This window comes from Pimephales promelas, chromosome 15, assembly GCF_988280905.1.
Source record: "Pimephales promelas chromosome 15, fPimPro1.hap1.1, whole genome shotgun sequence".
Taxonomy (NCBI): Eukaryota; Metazoa; Chordata; class Actinopteri; order Cypriniformes; family Leuciscidae; genus Pimephales; species Pimephales promelas.
In genome coordinates this window covers 9197294-9217350 of record NC_142783.1, presented here as the reverse complement: position 1 = coordinate 9217350, position 20057 = coordinate 9197294, and the positions used below count along the sequence as shown (strand labels likewise).

The 20057-nt window shown below is 39.7% G+C and overlaps 1 protein-coding gene across 2 annotated transcripts in view; it reads right to left on the bottom strand.

Annotated features, from left to right (window-relative positions):
* Nucleotides 1–18587, bottom strand: part of LOC120488200 (kelch-like protein 29) — a 256509-nt gene extending 237922 nt beyond the window's left edge. Inside the window, exons 1-2 of one of the 2 annotated variants that reach the window (XM_039684777.2) lie at nucleotides 18402–18587; nucleotides 12684–12755 (exon numbers count right to left, since the gene is read on the bottom strand). In XM_039684777.2, coding sequence (XP_039540711.2) covers nucleotides 12684–12713 — 30 coding nt within the window. In that variant the 5' untranslated portion in view covers nucleotides 12714–12755; nucleotides 18402–18587. The remainder of the gene's footprint in view (nucleotides 1–12683; nucleotides 12756–18401) is intronic. The other variant, XM_039684778.2, reaches the window with a different exon arrangement.
* Nucleotides 18588–20057: the final 1470 nt, after the last annotated feature.

Sequence of the window (20057 nt, the reverse complement as noted above, 5' to 3'; positions counted from 1 at the left end):
AATCAGTTTCTCCTAAAAACAAATCTCCATCCCCGGATGGATGCACCTAGAGGGAAATACATAATTAGCTAAGCTACATAATTACATAGTCAGAAGATATTGGCTTTTGATTCGAATTTGTTCGTTTTAAATTGGACATTTAAAGCTTAAACAGGCGTGCTTCATGATTTCAGCTTAAGCTTTAAATGTCCAATTTAAAACAAACAAATTCGAATGCGGTGGCTGTTTCAGTTCTCGCGCTTCAGTTCACGGAAATCATGAAGCGCGCCTGTTTGTTAAAGCACAACGTTTTCTTGTTATTGTGAGTTTACGCAAATAAATGTATTTGCGAATAATGTATTATTATTTTCTGTATGACCAGAAATGAAAGAGTATTTTAATTGTTTCCACTGAAAGAACTGCAATGAAACTGCAAGTGTTCACATGGGCGTCTCGCAGCCTCCACATTAAGCACACACACTGGATATGCGTCAAAATATTGTGTTTATTTGTGCTTTGCTTCTTTTTTGGATAAAAGCGTCTTCTACATATGGAGCCTATAAAATGTTACAATAATGATAATTATTATTATTATTTGCGGACACGGAGTTTTTGCGAAATGGACGTGTTGCCAATGTGCCTATTTTCAATTAGCAATTTCAGTTTGAAGGGTGATGGAAACGCCCATAAATTATTGGCTCATTTTTGTACGGGTGCTTCTGGGTTGAGAAAGAGCCAGGAGAAGAGAGCGGCGGTTCAGGTTGGGGAGGAACGGAGTGCATCAGAAAGAGAGATCCTTTCTGACCACAATGATTTTCCTCTGGAACAGTCCCGAGATGACACGCTTGAAAATGCATTTGATCAGGTCCGTGTGATCGACGGCCAGCCTGTCCACCCAGACCAACCGCTCTCATATCCTTATTTTGCCGTAATCAAAGACAAGTTGTATCGTATGACCCATGACACCCAGACAAAACAAGATACAACTCAGTTATTAGTTCCAAAGAGCCACCGTGAAATGCTTTTCAGGCGGCTCACTGTAATCCGATGGCTGGGCATTTAGGGCAAGCAGCTACACTGAATCACTTAATGACCCGATTTTTCTGGCCGGGCATTCACGAGAATGTGCGCAGGTGGTGTGCGTCTTGTCGTGAATGTCAGTTGGTGAACCCACCGGCCAACCGAAAAGCACCTTTGTGCCCCCTTCCATTAATAGAGGTCCCCTTCGAAAGAATTGGCATGGACCTCATCAGGCCATTAGAACGATCAGCACGGGGGCATCGCTTTGCATTAGTTCTGGTGGATTGCGCAGCGCGATACCCCGAAGCAGTGCCGCTTCACAACATTTCTGCTAAAAGTGTTACGAGTGCACTGTTTCAATTAATCTCCCGGGTGTGAATCCCGAAAGAGATTCTCACCGATCAGGGCACGGCATTTATGTCACGCACCATTCGTGAACTATACGAGTTATTGGGCATTAAATCGGTTTGTACCAGCGTCTATCACCCACAAACAGATGGCTTGGTGGAACGCTTTCATCACACGTTGAAATCCATGATTCGCAAGTTTGTGCGGGAAGGCGCAAAAAATTGGGATAAATGGTTAGAACCCCTCTTGTTCACTGTACGCAAGGTCCCCCAAGCCTCCATGGGGTTTTCCCCCTTCGAGCTGCTCTATGGACACCAGCCCCGCGGGGTCTTGGATGTTCTTAGAGAGGCTTGGGAGGATGGACCTTCGAATAGCAAAAACGAAATTCAATACGTCCTGGACCTGAGAACAAATCTCCACACTTTGAGGCAGCTTTCTATGGAGAATTTGTTACAGGCTCAGGACAAACAAAATCGGCTATACAACAGGGGGGCTAGACTACGCAAATTTTCACCGGGAGAGAAAGTGCTTGTTTTGCTTCCCACATCCAGCTCAAAATTGCATGTTGCATATGCCTCAGCAGACTTGGATGATATTATCATCTATAGTAATGACTGGCAGCAGCATATGCAGCAGTTGCGAGCTGTCCTCAGGACGCTGCGAGGGTCGGGGCTCACGGCAAACCAAAAGAAGTGTGCGATTGGGCGCTTAGAAGTCAGGTATCTGGGCTTTCACTTGGGTCATGGGCAGGTGCGTCCCCAAATTGATAAGACTGCAGCAGTTGCGACCTGTCCAAGACCTAAGACCAAAAAGGAGGTTAGACATTTCCTGGGGCTAGCAGGTGTAAAGAATCTTGGCTTAAGGTTTATAGCTCAATTTAAATTCAGGGGAAGAATATTCCAAAATCAATGATCTGGATCAGCAACTTATAGAATATTCGTTAAACCGAGTTTCTCACATAAATTAAATCACGCAACGAGGGGTGTGTCACAACACACGTCTGCTTCAGGTATATATGACGAAATTAAACACAACGAATTATGATTAATTTGGAACATATATTTTCCACAGATCGGGGCTTTTCTTTAAAACAACAAGGATTACAGTTTTCTCAGTCAGCGTGCCAGCGTGCGGATCTGTAAAACTATTAATCACTTGATCTGTTTAGCTTAATATTCTGACAATGTTTTGTGCACTCAACAAAATCAGATTGTAGCGTTAGGATCTAATATTAAAGAGGCTTTGTTATGTGATTAATACAAACAATGGCAAAGAATGTATAAATGAGTTTAATAAAAGCACACGACTAAGTTACACTACAAAAATCACACGATATATGTAGGCTATATACACAAAATGAAAGTGAAACTAAAAGGAAACAAGGGAAAATGGGAATACAAAGAAAAGTAAAGTTACTAGCACAGCTTTAAACCATCAGAGACAACCACAGGATTATATCTTGAGTTTCAAATTTGATGGAACAAATTGCTTTTCAGACCTTTGTATGCTGGAAGCGTGCGGTTGTCCGTGAGGCTGGAAACAGGTTCCTTTGTTCTCCCCACGTGGGTGTGTGTCGCGGGAGTTCAAAGCGAGTTCGTGCTGGATGGTGTCTTCTTGTTGGAGAAGGCACACGTACGAACTTTAACTGGCTATTCGCAAAAGTAAACGAAGTAAAAATAACGAAAACTGATAACTTTAAAAAGCTTCAGAAGACGCCGAGAGTGTCCAAGGAATTCTGGAAAGAGTTCAAGAGTCTAAGCTTAAGAGTAAGAACAAGAGCAATGAGCTCGAGACGAGGTAAGAGATAAGAGATAAGAGATTAAGAGTGCGAGGATTCTGTGGCGAGAGTTTTTCAAGGGTGTTTTGGGACCCCTCCTAACCCTCGGATGGCCAATGAGCGTCACACAACTGAAGGAGCGCGCGCCCACTTGATTAACATATCACGTTGTTAATCTTGGTTCTTAAGACAAAGGAAAAGTTCTGCTAACTTTGAAAACAAACTTATACATAATGGTATACATTTCACAATATCGATATACAGTTTAAAAGACAGATCATGCTATGAGGATTACAAAGACATCAAACACATTGAACTATTTTGACAGCATTGTTGAGTTACATATTTAAAGCATGGTATTACAGTTATCCAAACTTCCTGGTCACGTAAGTCCATTCGAAGTTAAAAATAGTGAATTACAATTCTTTTACATGTATTTCAGCATACTAGATATTTTTGGTAACTCTTTTACAAGCTTTCAGAGATGTCCGTGTTTGTGTGCGTGCAGGAATGTTCAGCGTGTGGACGCGTTAATGTGTGTGTGTGTGTGTGTGTGTGTGTTGCACGTAGGTGTGGGTCAGCGGGTCGCACGTATATTGCGATAGAACAAACGAAGTCTGGTTAGTCTCCAGAGTTCCCTCGCTTTTGGAGGTGTCAAAGGATCAAAAGAGGAGAGAGAGTTAATCTGATCGCGATCAGAATACCGCGTTGCGGATGGATGAAGCTGCCTCGTGATGTCTCCGTCTTTATCATTCGTCATAATAAAAGTCATTCACCTCTAGACGCTTAGGCGCCTAAAGCAGTAAAGTCAAAGTTGAATTAAAACACATATGCGTAGGAATGTGTTAAAAGGGTCTCTGCCAACCACGCTCTGAGTAATTGCATGCAAACTGGTTAATGATGTCCGACCAGAATCTCTACACAGGATATTATAGAAGGTTTGTACCTAATTATTCTGACCTTGCTAGCCCGCTGACTGATCTAACTAATAAGGAAGCGTCAGATACCGTCCAGTTGACAGAGCAGTGTCAGCAGGCTTTTACCCAGATAAAGGCTGCTCTGTGTGGCGGCCCGCTGTTATAGGCTCCTAACTTTGCTCTTCATTTTTCGTTGCAGACTGATGCATCGGACAGGGGGTTGGGTGCTGCGGCCACGGCGGTGAGGACCCTTCGGGCGGCCGTGGCTGGGACACTGGGCCCCCCCCAAAAAAATATTTGGGCTGAGTCCCCGGATTAGGGACAGACGGGGAGTGGACCGTCTCTCGCTGGACAGAAGGGCCGTCTCTGGCTGGTCGGTCTCGGGCTGGACGGTCTCGGGCTGGACGGGCTCAGGCTGGACGGGCTCGGGCTGGACGGTCTCTGGTGCTGGCTGGACGGTCTCTGGCGCTGGCTGGACGGAATCAGCGGAGAGGAGAGTTCAGGCTCGGGAGGGCTGGACGGAACCAGCGATGAGGAGAGTTCCGGCTCGGGAGGGCTGGACGGAACCAGCGATGAGGAGAGTTCAGGCTCGGGAGGGCTGGACGGAACCAGCGATGAGGAGAGTTCAGGCTTGGGAGGGCTGGACGGAACCAGCGATGAGGAGAGTTCAGGCTCGGGAGGGCTGGACGGAACCAGCGATGAGGAGGGTTCAAGCTTGGCGGGGCTGGACGGAACCAGCGATGAGGAGGGTTCAGGCTCGGCGGGGCTGGACAGAACCAGCGAGAAGAAGAGTTCGGGTTCGGCGGGGCTGGACGGAACCAGCGATGAGGAGAGTTCGGGTTCAGCGGGGCTGGACGGAACCAGCGATGAGGAGGGCTCAGGCTGGACAGGGCTGGACGGAACCAGCGATGAGGAAGGCTCAAGTTCGGCGGAGCTGGGCAGAACCAGCGGAGAGGGGGGCTCGAGCGTTGGAGTGGGGCTGGTGACGTCATCCACGGTGAAGGAAGATCCACATGACACCAGCACCCACTCCACATAGGCTGCAAAGTCCCCTCGAGGCCCGTCTCCGGGCAGGCGTGCCTGGGTTTCAGCATTTAGGCCTGCCCGGAAGAACACACAGAGGCTGGTATCATCATAGTGAATATGAGGTACCAAGTCCAAATAATACCTCTGTGTGTGGGCCTCGAGGGATTGATCCTCCTGCTCCAGGAGGAGAAGTTGCACTGCTGCAAAATCCATCGTTTGGCGGTCGGTCGATCTGTCACGGTGTGGTGCAGGAGTGCAGGCAGAAGGAACAGGAGGAGTCCAGATTCACACGAAGATACTAATTTAATTCAAAATACAGGCAGGAAGACAGGGTAACACCGAGTGACATTCAACATCGACCGACAAAGACAAACTGAACTGAACTGAACTAAATACAGGCAAGAATCAAACATAACGAGGTGTAAACAGGTGAGACAGATGAACCAAACGAGGAACAGGTGGCTAATGAGGGAGTGAGTTCAGGAGAGGAGACAAGAGGATCCTGGGGAGTGTAGTGCTGATGACGGAGACAGACTGGTGCAGACGAAGGACTGTGACAGATTTATTAGCTAGTTTACATGAACTATGTGCATTATGCAATATAAATGTTTACAGCATTAATATTTGAGCAATACAATTTCACCTTGATCATTCATGTTAGTTCATAGAGTTTTAACTATGGTTAACAAATAAAAACCTTAATTTAAAAATGTAGTATGTTAATATGTAGTATATGTAGTATGTAGTTATGTCAACGGTCCGTGAAGCATAGCCTATATGAGTTGCGTATTTTACTTCCACTTTCATTTTGTTTGTATTCACTGCTAGGTAACGTGTCGATAGATCGCTTATTGCTCAGACGCACATCAGGTTGTGATATTTGTCTCCGTCTCTCATGTTCCCACAGACGTTTAATCGCACTATTCTTGTCACGGATTCATTGACGCGTCCCTTCCACGCTTACCATGCGTTTAACGTGTGGCAAATTTACCGGTCGCACATGTGCGACTGGATGTAAAATTCAGTCGCACACTCTCAAATTTTGGTCGCAAAATGCGACTATTTGGTCGCAGTCTGGAGCCCTGTATTTTATAGAACTTAATAAATATTTAATATAAATAAATATGTATTAAAGTGATGGTGAAAAAAGAACCGAAATCGAATGCTTCTCGTTTGTTTTTGTCGGCTGTATGAACATATCAGTTTGCTATCATACGTCTCTAGCTTATATTAACGTCGCTGCAATGAATGCATCAAAGTGACCAGCTGGATATAAACTAATGCAAATAGATGGTAACAATTTGTGACATTAAACATTCGGGTCGGACTTAGGTGTATTTTTGTGTCAGTGTTTTAACCGCTTGAGTTACTAGCCTACTAATGTGCGTCCTCTCAGCCACTCTCGAAGGCAAACAAACATACTGTTGTGCGGTTCTTTCTCTACTAATGCAGCATTTAGTCAACAAATTCATCAGTTTATAATTAGGGATGTCCCGATACCACTTTTTCACTTCCGATACCGATACCGATGCCGCACCTTTGGCTTTTGCCGATACCGATATTAGTCCGATATTTTTTTTTTCGTGGTCCGACGTGCCGTATACGGCCCACAGGGTGGTTTATAGGTTTAACTTTGTGAAAGACAAAACAAAACAAACACAAAAGTAAACATAATACATATCTTTGGAAAGCTGAGAAACTCGTGATTCGAACGACGTAAACCATTTTAAGATACAATCAACACAGCGGGCACAATCTGTCTCTTTGTCAGACCACCAACAGCCAAAACAAACCAACACAAACTGGAAGAAACTCACCAATTAGCCATCTGTTAGTCCACATTCCAACAAAAATGGTTTGGTTTCACTGTAAAGCGTCCATACAATCCAATTTGAAGAAGTTTTTAGTCCAAAACAATTGTATATATGAATAAACATCCATGGAATGTAAATAGTAGCATTTCGCGTTAGCCGACAGCGCTATCACAACTTCGACGCACTAATGCTACGTTCACACCGGACGCGAATAGGGCGTCAGGCGCGAATGATTTCATGTTAAGTCAATGCAAGAAAAATTCCTGCGGCGCGAATGAGGCGTGGAGCGCGGCGCGGAAGACGCGAATACGCCTCATTCGCGCGTCAAGTTGGCGCGAATTGAGCGTTGTGCATTCACGCGTTTGACGCGAATTCGCGTCTGCCGCCCGAGTTGAAAAATCTGAACTTTGGCGTGAATTCGCGCCGCGTTAACCAATCAGGAGCCTAGCTGCTTGCTCACGTGGTGAAGTGTCTGGATGCTTCAATAAATTATTTTGTTAATATGACTAAATGCATGGTGGGATTATGCACAACAAAGCAAATGTTTCATCACTTAAAACATTATTTCTATATGGAGACATGTTCATTTTGTATTGAATGTTATTCATTCCATATCTAGAAATAGTATTATGTTGTAAAGACAGACATCCCAAGTCTCCCGGAAGTTCCGGGAGTCTCCCGCATATTGATAGCGTCTCCCTGATGCCCGCAAATTAGTTCAAATCTCCCGGAATCTAGAGCGAGACATACTGCGCGCATAACATACATAGTGCGCTATATATATATATATATATATATCAACATATGTGCATACATTCGTGTCTGGACGTGAGAGAGAGAAAAAAATCACAGGACAGGTTAATAACTTTTGAAGGCTGGCTCTATTTATTATCAAAACAAAAATAAATGACAGCTAGATTAGATGAATGAGGGGCCGGGCGAGGGTGATCCTAGCTCAGATGCGGGACAACAGGTCATCAAACTGGGCGCGTGACAGGCGGAAGTACCGCTGACAGCGGCCGTCATCCAGCGCAGCTCCTGGAGCGAGCAAATGGTGAAACTCGCCAAACGGTTCGGCTCCGAAGGGTCCGGTGGACACAAATATACGGCGACGATGATCCCCACGCCGCTGTTCTGCTATCCAGAGTAAATACAGAGCGGTAACTCTCTTGATGAATGCTCGGTCGACATAAAAACAATGACCGCCAACGGATTTTGATTCTGACGCGCGTCACGCGCGTAAATTTCGCTTCAAACTTTACGCGCGCCAGTTTCGCTCTCTCTTTGAGTGACAGTTTATCTATCCAGTTGCAATAGAGAATGAAATGACGCTATTTTCTGATAGCCAATGAATTTCTGAAAAGACTGAAATGCAGCTTTTGTGGAATCATCCGATTACATTAGAATCTGTGCGCAAAAGCGAGAGTGATTCTCTGCGCGCGTGTGCTTAAACACAACAATCATCACGTGACAGGCTGCGCCACTAAACTGGATATCGCTCATATTTTTTTCTCCCCTCCGATCTCCGATCTAGCGTTCTGGGCCGGTATCGGCGCGATACCGATGCCGTGGATCGGATCGGGACATCCCTATTTATAATGATATGACAAAATTTCCTGTGTAGATACCTTTTCGCTGTCCGTGCTTTAGCACGCGCATCAGATGTCAGCGATCTCCACTCAATACGGACAGCGCGCGCTCTCAGTGCAGCGCGCAGTGTCACGTGTCGAAATAAACAACACGAGGCATCAGTTGATAGTTTTTATGACACCTCTAGAGGCCGCTCTTGTACTGCATGATGCCAGCAGACCCTTCTCAGCTCTCTCGTACTGTGTAATGAATGACAGCGCGCACTTCTCAGCCGCCCCAGCAACGGACGAAACCAGGAAATAACTATCGGTGCGGATTTTTGCCGATAACGATAGTTCCACCAATCAACTATCGGTGCCGATTAATCAGCAAATCCGATGAATCGGTCGACCTCTAATAATAATAATAATAATAATAATAAAATAGTTAGGAGAAGATAGGGACTGAAGAGATGTGGGGGAATGTTATCATAGGATAAAAATATACAATATTGGCAATATGGCAATATGGTGGTAGTGGGGAGTGGGGTTGGTGATGGTAATGACAATGGTAATAAATAATAAATGGTTACTTTGTTTACGCATACACACACACATACACATACCCACACTCACTCACATACACACTTAGATCAAACACTTAAATCACTTTTATGTCACTTCTGGAATTATGGAATTTCAAGATTGCTCACCACTGCACTATGTTGGTTTGTATACATGTCTGACTTTTTAATATAAAAAAAATAATAATAAATAAACAAAAAATGTTTAGCCACTGCACGAGTGATTACTTCCAGTAGTTCCTTATGTTCAGGAGTCTAAAGTAGCAAGTCTTCACTTTGTCCCGTTTCGATACCAACAACATCTACAGGGGTTGGACAAAAAAACTGAAACACCTGGTTTTACAACACAATAATTTGTTAGAATGGTGAGGGCCTCATTTTGCATCCAAATACAGCACCAATTGACAGATAGAAGTCCTTCACAGTGACCAGAGGGATTATGAGCCGTTCCTCTTCCAGAACAGTGTCCAGGTCACTATATGATGCTGGTGGACTCGCTCCTCCAAAACACCTCTATAATATTCAGATCTGGTGACTGTCAGACCATGGGAGATGTTCAACGTCACTTTCATCTTCATCAAACCCTTCTGTCACAAGTCTTGCTGTGTGTGTTGGTGCATGATCATGCTGATACACGGTTTGAGCATCAGGTGCTCATGATCCTCCAGAAGGGTTTGGTAGTCCTCGGCAGTGTCGTGTCCATCAAATACAATCAGGATTGTCATGATATTGGAGCTCAAACCATCACTGATCCACCCGTGCTTCACTCTGAAGATTGGCCGCCATGCATATAGATGTGAAACCTCCAACATTGGCCAGTGTTTCAGTTTCATTGTCCAACCCCTGTAGTTGCTCAGGACTGGATAGCTGCAGTACAGGTGCCTCACCAGGGGCATAAGTAACTGCAGAGAGTGCCTCCAAACCCTGGGATGAGACACTTGACCTGGCAAGTGAAGGCAGAGAAAGGGGGAAGCCCGTCTTTAACTATTCTGGCATATCCATTTTAAAATTCCCACCGCAGAAGTGGGACCCGAGCCACGAGGAAGGCGAACCGAAGAGGCCCCCTTAAAGAGTGCTCGGCGGGAGCGCAACGTTCTCAATGGTAGTTTCTCACAATGCTCACATTTAGCCCCCTCGAGGGCTGACTGAGCATGCTGCGCTCTAAAACAAACAACACACAGTAGATGTGTATCCCCACCCGTGATGTAGTGTGGGCAGGAAACACACTTCCTGAATTGTTGTTCAATCACCATTATAATGTCTTTTTTATGGGTGAAAACCCCTGCCTGTAATTAAAATGTACAGTACCTTAACCTTATTTCAGTTTATCGACTACTAGAAGTATGTGAGATGGCTGAATTAACATAATTTTTATTCATATCTTTCACATCTACTGCAGTCAGATTGACCATGGTCACTCTTAATAACACCACTCACATGGCTGTGCACTCGTAATGACAAATCATGTCATTAAAAATGTTAAGAGGCTAAAAAGCAGGTTTAGAACTTGCCTCATTGAAGAGAACAGGGTGCGAATTTTAAAAAGATGATGACACGGTGTAGGCAACAATGATTTTTGTCATTTTTGTCTGTACTGACAGCACTCCAGATATACAAAAAAATTAGCTCAATGTTAAAAATGACTGGAGATTTTTTTAACAGAGTAAAAATTAAACAGAGTAAAAATATGTATGTAGTGTTGGATTTCACAGAACATTCCCATAACATAAAAACCAAAATATTATTTTAAAAGCATGCAAATGTAACCTTTTAATACATTAATACAATACAGTTAATACATTTAATAAATACAACAATCCTGCATCGACTTTAAGGCATGCTTTTTTCAAATTTCAGTTAATTCATAACAACAGAACCAGATAATCAAGCTCTGCAGGTTCACTTTTCGGGCTTTTAGAGGCCTGAATCTACACAGATAAGATTTCAACAGGAGCTGGATTCGGCCATCCATAATCACAGTAATTCATATTTTCCGAATGTAAAAAGAACAGCTTGCACACGGGTGTGATTTTAGCATATCAAAAAAAAAAAAATATCTCAGGAGATAAAACAAGGTTACTGGAGGTTAAACAGGAGATTTAGTAAATCAACATACAAGCTCTTTAAAAACTGAAACTATCCACATTCCACAAGATACTGATTAAGACATTAGATACACATTTCTCAACAAAACCACTGAAGTTTGAAGGCAATGTTAAGCTTTAAGTAAAACAGTTATGAAATTGAATGTTTCAATGCAAATCACTCAAAAACTAGATGATGCAAGAACCTTCATAATAAAAAAAGACATGAAATAGAAACTGGATACATATTAGTTAATTTACCATTAGCACATAATTAGTGTGTGATCTTGTACTAATTAGCAGTAGTGTGTAGTGTTATTAGCACAGTTATTCATAACTTTGGGCTGGTAACTCCAACAAATTTAAAAAAGGATCAAACATCAACTAAGAAAATCGTAAATTGTATCCAACAACTTTGCTGGCTGTAGATTGATTAATGAAGATTTATATTACACACAAAAACACCTTTTATCATAGTGGATGATTTTTTTTTTTTTTTTTTTTTTTGCATTATATAACCAGCTCCATAGCTTTGGCAAGGTGTTTGGTAGCTCACCCGGTACTGGTAAAATGGCATGGTTGCTTCAGCAAATGCATTTTTATCTAACATTTGTTTTTGTTAACTTTATCGGTTAGGTTTAGGGTCTGGTTTTGTGTAGGTGTTACGTAATTTTCAAATGCATTACCCACTCAAAAGCCATTAATTTCCAAATTGCCTCAATATAAACAACAAATCAACATAATAAAGCATTGCCAGATTCACATTCATCTCTTTCATTTAAAACTGAATGAGCTTTCAGCGCAACTCACTGAACATTTCACTTTGATAGTGTTGTGAAATGTAATGAACAAGGCACTGTCATATCATTCTGCAGAAATGTTACCACATGCACATTTCCAATAAACCAAGGTTGTAAATGAGAAGATTACGTAATTTTTCATCAGTAAAGTGTATCACCCTCTGGATTATATAAATCATGTTATCAATGAACAATGTTATAATGTGGTTATTTAATGTATAAATTAAAAAAAAAAAACTCTATAGCAAAAAATACAATATCAAGACCTGTACAACAATATATTACTAACACCATGATACACATGCATTAATATGTATAAGAATTCCTAACTTTGTAGCAACAAACTAATTTTCAGATTACGATGCACTGGTGAAAGTGCAGCTCTCATGCTTTTTCACAGCACACACATCTGAGTTTCCTCTGTAATCTCTGTCTATACATCCTGACATACGCCAATTAAGTTGTCTCCTCTGAGATCGCCACACAGCAGGGATTTTAGTGTGAGATCTCAACCTCAACACCATCACACACACAAGCCATCCTCAAAGAAACACATCCATCATCTTCAAAAAGAGCACAAAACCACAACTGACTAATTAAAGGAATGTTCCAGTTTAAACTTAAGCTGTTTGGACATCCTCTGCGCAGAAAATAAAAGTCAACTACTCCCTCTGTTTGATTCATAATCATAGAAATCTTCAACACGAAATCTGCTTCAGCACTGATATACGGAATGAAACTTGCTGAACTACTCAAAACTAGTCACCAAACAGCGTCTCTGGTAGATGCACATCATTTAGGAAAGTTGAGCCCCTTTCTCCTCTAAATCACACAGGACCTGTTAAAGAAATGAGAAACGTCCATCATAAATAAGTAATTATCGGATGATTTTAGAGAGTGTTTCTAAGGACACAGGGACAACTTGTTTTAATGACCTCTATGACAATAAATATCAGCTTTCTAGTCATTTGCAGAAAAGCAGTATCAAATTCTATTAAAACAATAATAACAGTGAATAAAAACACATGAAATATTCATGAAAGAAACAATGTTCAAGAGAATCTCAGAAAGAAACATTTGCACAACAATTTACCACAAAACAAAATACAAATCATTTAAAATTATATTACCCCTACATCAAGCCCCAAATTTAAATTACTGTAAAGCAAAAAAATAAATAAATAAATACTACTAAGGTAAAAAATAAAAAAATACATACTAAGGTATAATACACTTTGCTAGTACCAGGTTGGACCCTCTTAAGCCTTTATAACCACCTTAATTATTTGTGGCATAGATTTTGTTCCATATTGACATGACAGCATCACGCATTTGCTGCAGATTTGTCGGCTGCACATCCATGAAGCGAATCTCCCGTTCCACCACATCCAAAAGGTGCTCTATTACTGAGATCTGATTACTGTGGAGGCCATTTGAGTATAGTGAACTTATCTTCATGTTCAAGAAACCAGTTTGAGAAGATTTGAGCTTTGTGACAAGGTGCGTTATACTGCTGGAAGTAGCCATCAATATTAATACCCAGGTAGGCTATACCCAGAGATGCTCTTCTGCAGACCTCGGTTTTAATGAGTGCTTATTTGAGTTTCTGTTTAAAAAAAAACTGCATTTTTTTTTTGTGTAATTGTTATTGTTCTGGAGGTACAGTAGGGCTGAACGATTTTGGAAAATAATCTAATTGCGATTTTTTTAACCAATATTGCGATTGCGATTTAATATGCGATTTAAAAAAAGTTATTTACCTTCTGTATTAGTCGACAAAGACAAGCAATAAATCATTGTACAGTAGGGATGGGAATCTTTAGATAGCTCATGATCTGATCTACTTTTTTTCTTATTAATTAATCTTAATAACTCTTAAAATATGTATTTAATTACATGTGTAAAAACATACTTTAAAAAACTAATATAAAAAACATTTAATTAAACCTATTACATGTTAAGAATTTTAAATACGCTATATAAAATAATATAGCTTCAAAATATAAAAGCTAGTAAATAAAGAGAAACAAAAAAAACATTACAAGCAATAAACAAAGAGTGGTCTTAGTATTTAAAAGTAGGCTGTCTGAATGTTTTTCATTCAAGAGCTGGAGTGATTTCTTCTCAGTTTAGATACGATAAGCTGCATTCACACTAATGCATATATCTCTTTTGAAATTGTAAATGTGGTTTGTCCTGTTGGTTTAAGATATAACTGACCGTGTTTACATTAATTTCGCATCATAAAAGCATTTTGACATGCAAGTACATTTACCAATGAGTCACTCACAGCCGCATGCACGAGCGCTCTTCACAAAGCACACGTTAGTATTTTAAAATGAAAGCAGCCTTCTCAGTGATTTTCATGGTTTTAATATATAAGCCGACTGCATTCCAAAAGACATAAATAATGCCTCTGTGAAGCATTTGTAAAGAAAATTCCCACGGGAGAGAACGCGCACTGCAAGTGTAACGTTATAACATCAAGCAAAGCGGCAAAACCTGTTCAATGAAGCCCGCGAATGTCCTTGTAATTCGGTTCAATCCCGAACTTTATGAAATAACGTTACTATGTTTTGGAAGGTTCGAGCGGTGTCGTGTGTGTGTGAGTGAGGAAGAGAGAGAGCGAGAAAATAGAAGCAAGCAGATTCTAAGTTCAGACTCGATTCTGAAATTCTCTGATCCAGGATTGTGGAGGAGAGAATAAATAACACAATATCACTTAAAAATAGACTAAACTGTTCTTTTCTGAACGCCAGACCGCGTAGCGTGGCAAGTTGATGCTTTATCTTGCAGACTGCTTTTCTCTCGCGTGTCACGTGACCAATGTAATCGCAGCTCTTGCGATTACAAAATTGCGTTTCATCATATCGCGATTTTATCGCAAATGCAATTAATCGTCCAGCCCTATACAGTACACTATTACATTATATGCAGTGATGTTAACATTTAAGATGAGTCTAAAGAGTCAAGTTGACAGCGAAAATAGGGCATACAAAGGAGAATGGAAAGACAACTATGTGTTCATCCTACCTAGTTTCGTGAATGCATAGCTGGTGCGTCTTATACGCAACAAAGCGATCCACAGACTCTTTTGAATGTATGTCAGAACTTTTCAAATTAAAAGCTCTCAATTCATCTCAAAATAAAACATTGCTACAAAAAAGTTCCCGTACTTGAAAATCACTAAAGACAAAGTGATTGTGGGTAACTTTTGCTGTCATCTATTTCAGAACCAGCCGCTACCAAAGAAATCTGGCTGTGGTATTGCCAGCGGGCCAGTCTTGGCCTGTTCTAGACCCCTGATCTATATATAGGTTAGATGATCATAGCAGTATCGTTATTTCTGTCTTACAATAATTTAAATTGTCACAGAAGTGATGGGATAAAAGTTTGTAGTTCAGATATTAACCATGTAGTTTAGCAATCAAAATAGATCACAAACATGATCTCAAATGGTTTTGTTAGTTCAGTTCAAACACAGACTGCTTTACAGTAGATGAGTGTGAAGTGGCTCATTCATGTGCAGAAGTTTTGTTCTGTTTTCAGTGTGAAATCTGGGCTGGATCTGAAGATCTCCAACACTTACTGAAGCCTTAAGACCTAAAGACCAGTGTCAACATGAAGACATGCTCAATTAATGTCCTTTCCAAGACAGATCTCCATTTAATTCTTCCCATTCTTCTGCCTTCCTGTACGGTCGCAACAGAGCTGATGATCTGGCAGCAATTTGAACCATCTGTGTGATTTTACAAACGTCTAAATAAGTAAGCTCATTGTGGAATATGTATATTTGCTCTTGAAAGCATTGGGCTGCCAATGTTTTGTCATAAAAGCCAAACACATCTGTGAAATTGGACTTTTGACACTAAATATCAGGAGTTAAGTGGCATGATTGATTGACAGAGTTAGACAAACAAGCTTTTAATTCATTAAGAGGCAATTAGTAATGGAGCATAATGTATTATTATTCTTTATTTATTTTTTACTTGTATGTTGAAATGATCTAGGAAATAAACTGATCTGAACAATGGCGACCACAAAGGTCACAGGTCTGTCAATCACTCAAACTGCTGAAATGAACTGTGTGTCTACAGCATTAATAATTCATCACAGCACCTGACAGACATTAACTAACCAGGTAAATCAGAGCTTATCACCTATCAACTAATAGATTTCCACGTAATGAATAAAGATAAGCACTGCTACACAAAATTAATATTTCCTCGATTGCTTGCGAGGAAAGAAAGCAGCTTGACGGAAATGCTGAGACTCCAACTTCTTCAAATCAACATTGATCAACACATTTAAAACACCAAAAAATATTGACATGCATCTATAATTCAATGGCAAACCGCCCAACCTAAAACTCATAATTTAAACACGTCAATCAAAGACTTTGACAAGTAAAAAGAAAAGTGTATAGGCCTAATTGTTAGAATCAAATCGATGATACTGCATTGCATGCATTTACAATTCGATGCCAAACTGTCACTCTTCATTTAAAAGACTTAATTCAACAAGCAAGAAACACATCAGGAAAGAAGTCAACCATCTACTGCCTATACATTTAGTTTCCAATAACAGATCGAAATGTTTAATATTGACAATCAACAGATGTCATTTTACCGGAGGTTTGTGTATCTACACAAATACAACAAATTCGAAACAGAAAGTGTGTGAAGTGAGACTCCATCCTGCTCAAATCAACACAGATCACGACTTTAACACACTGATGAAATAAATGTTCACTTTAAGGTGAAATGTTATTATTGCATGACATTTAAAGTTTTATGTGCACATTATATTTTTATTTAAATTGGCTTTAAATAATGTACTAGTGTTGTCCGTGTTCTGCACTTCATATGAAGCACTTTGGTTAACTTAATGGACAAGTAAACAAAATGCATATGCAAACACATAATCTCTATTACAGTTTTTCTAAATTACTAAAACGCTAAATCCCATTCTCCAACCAAATTATCAATAGCCTAAACCAATTTTTCGAATTAATCACTCTTTCTGTAAAACTATTAACAAGTTCAGGCAGTTAGACACTGTTTGCAAATATCATGCACACATTCTCACTCACTAAAACACATTTTGCACTGTGATGTACTTGTTTCAAAACAACACAGGCAGATAAATGTGTTAAACACAACTACTAAAACACAATTTTCATCATTTACACACAACTACTCAAAACTGTTCACACTTACTTCTAATGATATGGTCAAACCAACTTTAATAATACAAGTCAGTTCAGAGTACCAAAATTGACTCAGAATGTTGGAATGATTGTTGATACCAACTGTGGATGGAAACAATACAAGAGGAAGAGAAGAGAACGAGTTAGAAGTGGTGGACGAGGAGGAAGAGGATGGTGTAATGATGGTTTTTCCCTTTGCCTGCAGAGATGACATTGTCTGTGATGTGGACAAGCTCCTAGGGCTGGACCCAACATGAAGACATGATGCTGAGTTCTCTCATTGACCTTGATTTTTCAGTTTCACAACTCATTTGAATGTACTGTAACATGCTTTTCATTCAGCCTTTTTTAACCATTTTGGCTTTTCCAGTTTGGTTACTGTATTTTCACAGTATGCAAGTGCTGAAAATACAGTCATTCAATTGTCCTATTCAATAGTCAGTACAATACTATACCTACAGTATATACAGTATACAATTTAGTTGTGATTACTATACGTTTTGTACATAATTGTAAAATTAGATTATTTGTCACAATATTTTATTTCTATAACTGCGTGTTTTTGGATTCTTTATTCTCCTTTTTTTTTATTTGTGTCAAATGAATTATATGTAGTGTTTATAATATTTAATCGCTGTGTGTATGAACTGAAAGCATTGTTTGATTTTGAGCACAGATAAAATGGTTTCGAGCCAATGGTTCTTATGGTTTTGATTTTGCTAGAAGAGTCAGATGTTCTCTGAATGTTTTAAGATTTGGTTTTGAGAAAGTTGGTGATGGTTTTGAGAAATGTATTTTGGAAATTCATAAAAACTGTAACATAAATCCATCAACTCAATGATAGGCCTATAGCAAAAAGATAAATGAACTGTTTAAATAAATAATTTAGATTCCATGTGCAAACGATGACAATAACTGTCATTTAATCAGTAGTAACTCATGCATCAACATAAAAACACAGCAAGTCTGTATCAAATATTGATAGCAACAACAATTAATGCAGTTTCAATGGTTCCACACCTGTAACTGTTCAGAAAAGTGAAAACTGGCGTCTCCAGTGACTCTTTTCTTAAATTCAGGAGGGCAGAAGCAGCGTAAAGAGCTAAGTTACTGTTTTTAGATTCTATAGCGACTGTAGATGGAAATAAAGCAGCCTTTGCTGGCGTTACACTAGTTTCTCTTCATGAAACACACACATGCAGAAATCACACTCAGGTATCGCTTGTTAATTCCAGTAGCGGCAGTTTATAATGTTCTGAACTCCAGCTGTCTTACCTTAGGATGGATCTGCGCGCGTTTGTTTCATTGTATCACAGAATTCCTCGCGCTGCTGTCAGTGATGCAGCTCGAGCACACGCTAATGGGAATATGATGATGAGGAGGGATGATGATGATGCTGGGTTATTCAGCGCGTGTTTGGAGAGTCAGCGCGCATCGACGGCCTGTGGTACTAGCGCGAGCGTGCGTGTGTGTGAGTGTGTGTATATGTGTAACGTCTCTGCTCCTCCCCTTTAACTCTATAATTACTAAACACACAGCGCCACCTGTCGAGAGAGAGAAGGTGCAGGTGCGTCAAGTTTCATCAGCAAAGATGGAAGTTTGTAATGCCATCGCATCAATTTATTGTAAAAAAAAAAATGGTATAGGTAATGCTTAGTAAACTGTAAAGGTGATATATTAAATGCACTCAGTCAGTGAGTAATTAAAATTTAGATATTTCAAAAATATTATACGTTTTCTTCTATTTATGTTACTGTAACTGTTCAGTTTATGTCTCGTTGCTGATTTTCTTATATTCATACAAATATTTACACGTCAAGTTTTACACGTTTACACGTATAGGCTAAAGGCTTGTTATCAGCATGTAAAATCTTTTAGGATCAGATTTTTGTATTATTATTATTATTATTACTCATATTATTCTCACAGTCCTTTATATATATATATATATATATATATATATATATATATATATATATATATATATTACAATGGGGACAAGTTTCAATAGCTAGAAATTTGTTTTCTATAATTCATACAGCACATGTAAAATATAACCTAAAATTAGCATAATGTTACAAAATTATCTGTCAAAAAACTTGTGGGAAGGTCAAGTTTAGGCTACTCAGAGCCAATTAATCTGAAAACTAGGGGGGGCATGTCTGTATAAACATACATGGTATGTTAGTATTTCACAGTATATTAAAAATAATCAAATTTCAAAATGACATGGAAAATCAAATATAAACAACAGGCTATAGCAGAAGATAAAAACTAATTAATTGAATTGTTTACTATAAAATGTCATTAGTTTGCTTCGTTTGTCTGTTTATTTCATGCATTTCACAGAATATCAGCACATCTTTAATTAATCTTCAGTAGCTATTTATTTAAGTACAGTAAAAGTTGGACATTGATTTCTCTTTTGCCAGCGCCTCAGATTCACATCCAATACATGACTGACATCTACTGGTGGATGATGTGCAAATCTATGTGAACTTTTTTTTTTCAGGATCACATTGACATGGGCTTTATAAGAACTGAAGAACTGAAACTATAGTCACTGTTTTATTGAAACATTTCTTTCATGTTTGTTGTGTTTATTGTACACTAAAAAAAATCTACATGACAGTGCAACACCTTGTTTCTAACTGGCATTTATTGGGATGACAATATTTGCCCAGCCATTATAATATAATTTGCATGTAGCAGATGCTTTACAAATGAACTTGCACTGCATCCAAGGTATATATATATATATATATATATATATATATATATAGCCTATGTATTGTTTAATTACAGTTTATACATAGGCTACTATTCCATGACAGAGTTCAAGATATATATTTGCAAGCTACGACTGGAGCTGTCAGTTTGCTAAGTTTCAAATGATTACTAAACAGCAAGCACAAACTATGCAAAAGAATG